Below are 3,923 nucleotides of genomic sequence, written 5' to 3'. Positions count from 1 at the left end.
GCCAACAAAAGTTAAAACCTTCTTCCGAATCCACATAAAATCGAGAACAAATTCTGTACCGACCAAATACTTTTCTTAGCACAAGCTTTTATTCTTTACTTTGCTCTCTTCAAGAACTATGCCCATGGGATGCCCTCTCTCTTTGCACAACTCCTTTGCTTCCACATAGAGCAATCATGATTTGGATTTGATTCTACATCTGCTATTTATAATGCACCGTGTCATTCTCCGTCTTCATAATCCCATAATTATTTTTCTCCTGCATCATACTTGACTTTCTCCAAGCCTATTGCTGTAACAACTACAATGGAGAAGGGGCTGTAAATGAGTCCAGTCAAGCTAGAGTTTATAGAATTCAGATAAGGTAATCGAGCTAAACTTGTTCATTAATATTAACAAACTGAATATATATCTATTTAAACTTGTTCATTAATTTAATAATTTATTTAAATTTTTTTATTTAATTAATTTTGTATATACTGTATGAACAAAAATAAATTATTATTAAATTGAACATCAAACTAGCTCTTACAAATGTTTGTTACGTCTCCAGCAGCTCTACAATGGGGTCTGTTTCCCCGAGTTCTCTTATGGATATTTTCAACTTATTGAAGGCTTGTTGCTCTCCGTCATGCAATTATATCATGACCTATGAGGGGACTTTTAGCTCCTTGGCCAGTGAGGTTGGGCAGCTGAAGGACAAAAGTTCCGATGTCAAGAGAGATATCGAGGCAGCAACAAGGGATGGCCAGACTCCCAGGAGCGAAGTGCTTGGGTGGCTAAGCTCCGTGCAAGACATGGAAGGTGAAGCCGAGTCGATAGAGAGAAAATACAACCAAAAGATCAAGTGTTTGTGTAGCTTCCCACTCAACGTTTGTTCTGCCTACCGTCTCAGAAACAGAGCTGAAGCAGCACTTGCCACAATCAGAGAGCTCAAACAAAGTGTAGAGTTCACTAAGCTCGCAGATAACCTGAATCTTACCCGCTCCATCAAGATGCCAACCACCAAAACTATCGGCATGGATAAGGTCTTCGAGGAGCTTCTACGCCATGCCAAAGATGATAGTTTGAGTGTGATTGGCATCCACGGAATGGGTGGTGTGGGCAAGACAGCACTCTTGAGAAGATTCAACAATGATTTCCCGAGTGAAACAGAGGCAGACGTGGTAATCTTCCTTGAGCTATCAATAGACTATAAGCTGGAGGAAGTCCAGAAATCTTTATTCGATCGACTGAGTTTGACATGGCAGGATGAGGTCACACACAGAGACAGAGCAACCAAATTATTTAGAGTCCTGAGTACGTTGAAATTCATATTGTTACTCGATAATCTATGGGAGCCCCTAAATTATCAGGTTGTTGGAATTCCACTTCCCGCGCCTCCATCAAAGTGCAAGATCATATTCACAACCCGAACAGAAGACACTTGCAGCCACATGGGCACAGAAAAGATGATTAAAATGGAATGCTTAGAAGAGGAGGTAGCCTGGAATCTCTTCAGAAATAGTGCAAGGATGGATGTCATTGACGCCGACAAGAATGTACGGATCGAAGCTAGAGATTTAGTCAAGGAATGTGGCGGCTTGCCTGCAGCTCTCATTGTGCTGGCACAAGCAATGGCACCTAAAAAGACTTGGGAAGAGTGGATGCATGCCTTGACCATCATGAAGGACACACCACACCAACTTCCTGGTATGACAAATAATGTTTTTTCTATCCTGAAATTAAGCTATGATCGTCTATCCAGTGACAACTTGCGAGTTTGCGCCTCTTATGGTGCATTATTCATAAAAGGATCTTGGATTGGCAAATATAATATTAGAAATTTATGGATAGGTGAAGGGATTATTGATAATGTGCAGAATCCAATGGATGCTGACAACAAGACACAGTTTCTACTTGGCATACTACATGCAGCATCTTTAACCGTAAGGGTTCATGATGACTACTTCACGATGCATCCCATGATCCGGGCCATGATATTGTGGGTGCAACGTGAGTGCGGGAAGAAGGAGAACAAATGGTTGGTGCGGGATAGGGAGCGGGTCGGAGAAGCACCGGCAGCTGAGAAATGGCGAGATGCAGAGAGAATTGCACTTGACTGGAACCAAATAAGTGACCTTCCAGAAGCACCTCAATGTCCTAACTTGATTTTTCTGAATCTTCAAGTTAACAAATTTCTCAGGAAGATTCCAAATGGCTTCTTTTTGCACATGCCACACCTCAAAATCCTTGATTTGCGAGATACTTCTATAAAGGAGCTACCGGTAAGCATTGGTAATCTGATGCAACTACACTTTCTCCATCTATCCGGAACTAGGATTACTTCTCTGCCAAAGGAGATGGCAGCATTAGTAAATCTCAAATATTTGTCATTGGAATCCATGAAATATTTGAGAACTATTCCTGACCGACTAATCTCCGGTCTTCGAGAATTGCAGTGGCTTATCATGGTGGACAGCTACAGTGGGTGGAGGGAAGGACACACTTTGGAAGGAGGTGTGAGTTTCGAAGAGCTGGAAAGCTTGAAGAGATTAAAAGTCATTGGGATCACAGTCAGCACGCTTGCTGCTCTTCAAAATCTCTGTGACTCTCCAAGACTGGCACCATTGACACACTGGCTCCATATAGAAGGGTGTCCAGATTTGACGATGTTCAACATCCCATCCATGGATTTTCACGCGGAAACTATGTCCAGACTAGGTCAAATCCAGCTTCACGCAATGAGTGAGCTAGAAGAGGTAGTAATTGGCAATCGTCAGCCTATTCTTCTACCTCTACAAGAGCTTCGACTTTCGAGTCTCCCAAAAGCAAAGCTTGTTTGGAGGCCTACGTTCCCTAATACTCTTCTTGCACTAAAAATTGAGGTAGATTGATCAAATTGGAGGGAGAGGCAAATGGTAGTGGGGAGACAGTTATAACAATCTTTCCTGATCTCCACACAATGGTGCTACGGCGGCTTCCAGAATTGAAGAGTTTGAGTGATGGGGAACGAATATTAAATTTCCCATCGTTGAAGACTATCAAGGTGGAAGATTGCCCCAAACTGACGAAGCTGATGTTGGTTGCTGATGGGCTGAAAGAGATCGAGTGTGAGAGATCATGGTGGGAGCAGCTCAATTGGGGCGACGAACGAACCAAGTCCTTCCAACACCTCTACAAACCCATGTATATAGATTGATGGCTAATTCATCATGGGTATGTGAAGAATGTAGGCATTTTATACAAATATTGTGAAAGTCTACGATATATGAGTGTCCTTTATTTGAGAGATTGATTATGTAATAAGGGGTGTTTGGTTGATAGGTTTGGGAATGAGGAAATGAAATGATAGTAAAAGATAGTGTTTGAATTATGAGTTTGGAAATGATAATTTGAAAATGATTTCTAGATTTATGAGAATCAATCAAACCCATATAGCTAAGTGAATTTCATTCTCATTCCACTTTACTATCAAACTCATATCTATAATTATTTTCGTCATTTAACCAAACACCACCTGAATATCTAAAATATGATATTGTGTAACGAGGGCTTAATTCAAGTTCCATGAGTATTCTGTACAACCCTTCAAATAATGCAAGTATTTTGTACAAGAGTTGTGCAAATCTTTGTACTAATTTTAATTCTATGAGACGTATGAGTGCCATATATTTGAGAGTTTGAGTATATTCAATGTCTAGAATATAATATTTTATTGAAACAAAGCGATAATACTTATCTCCGACGATTCAATACTGTTAACTCCCCGGTTCAATATTTTATATGCTATATATATACTCATTGAAAAAAAAATTATTTATTAATTTATTGAAATTATGATTCGATTGTTATACTATTTTATTGAAATTTATTGAAATAAAAAAAATACTATTTTAACATCTTTATGATGGATAGCATGAGAGTTCCACGCTTCACCTATG

The 3,923-nt window shown here is 39.8% G+C and overlaps 1 protein-coding gene across 1 annotated transcript; it reads left to right on the top strand.

Annotated features, from left to right (window-relative positions):
* Window positions 1-255: 255 nt before the first annotated feature.
* LOC122038651 (disease resistance protein RPS2-like) lies at window positions 256-3,355 on the top strand. The gene is made up of 3 exons (XM_042598494.1): window positions 256-364; window positions 557-2,267; window positions 2,442-3,355. Exons 2-3 carry the CDS (start codon window positions 564-566, stop codon window positions 2,874-2,876), a joined length of 2,139 nt encoding a protein of 712 aa, XP_042454428.1. The 5' UTR covers window positions 256-364; window positions 557-563; the 3' UTR covers window positions 2,877-3,355.
* The last annotated feature ends 568 nt before the right edge of the window (window positions 3,356-3,923 follow it).

Source organism: Zingiber officinale, chromosome 1A (genome assembly GCF_018446385.1).
Source record: "Zingiber officinale cultivar Zhangliang chromosome 1A, Zo_v1.1, whole genome shotgun sequence".
Classification (NCBI taxonomy): Eukaryota; Viridiplantae; Streptophyta; class Magnoliopsida; order Zingiberales; family Zingiberaceae; genus Zingiber; species Zingiber officinale.
This window is presented reverse-complemented; position numbering and strand designations above follow the sequence as displayed.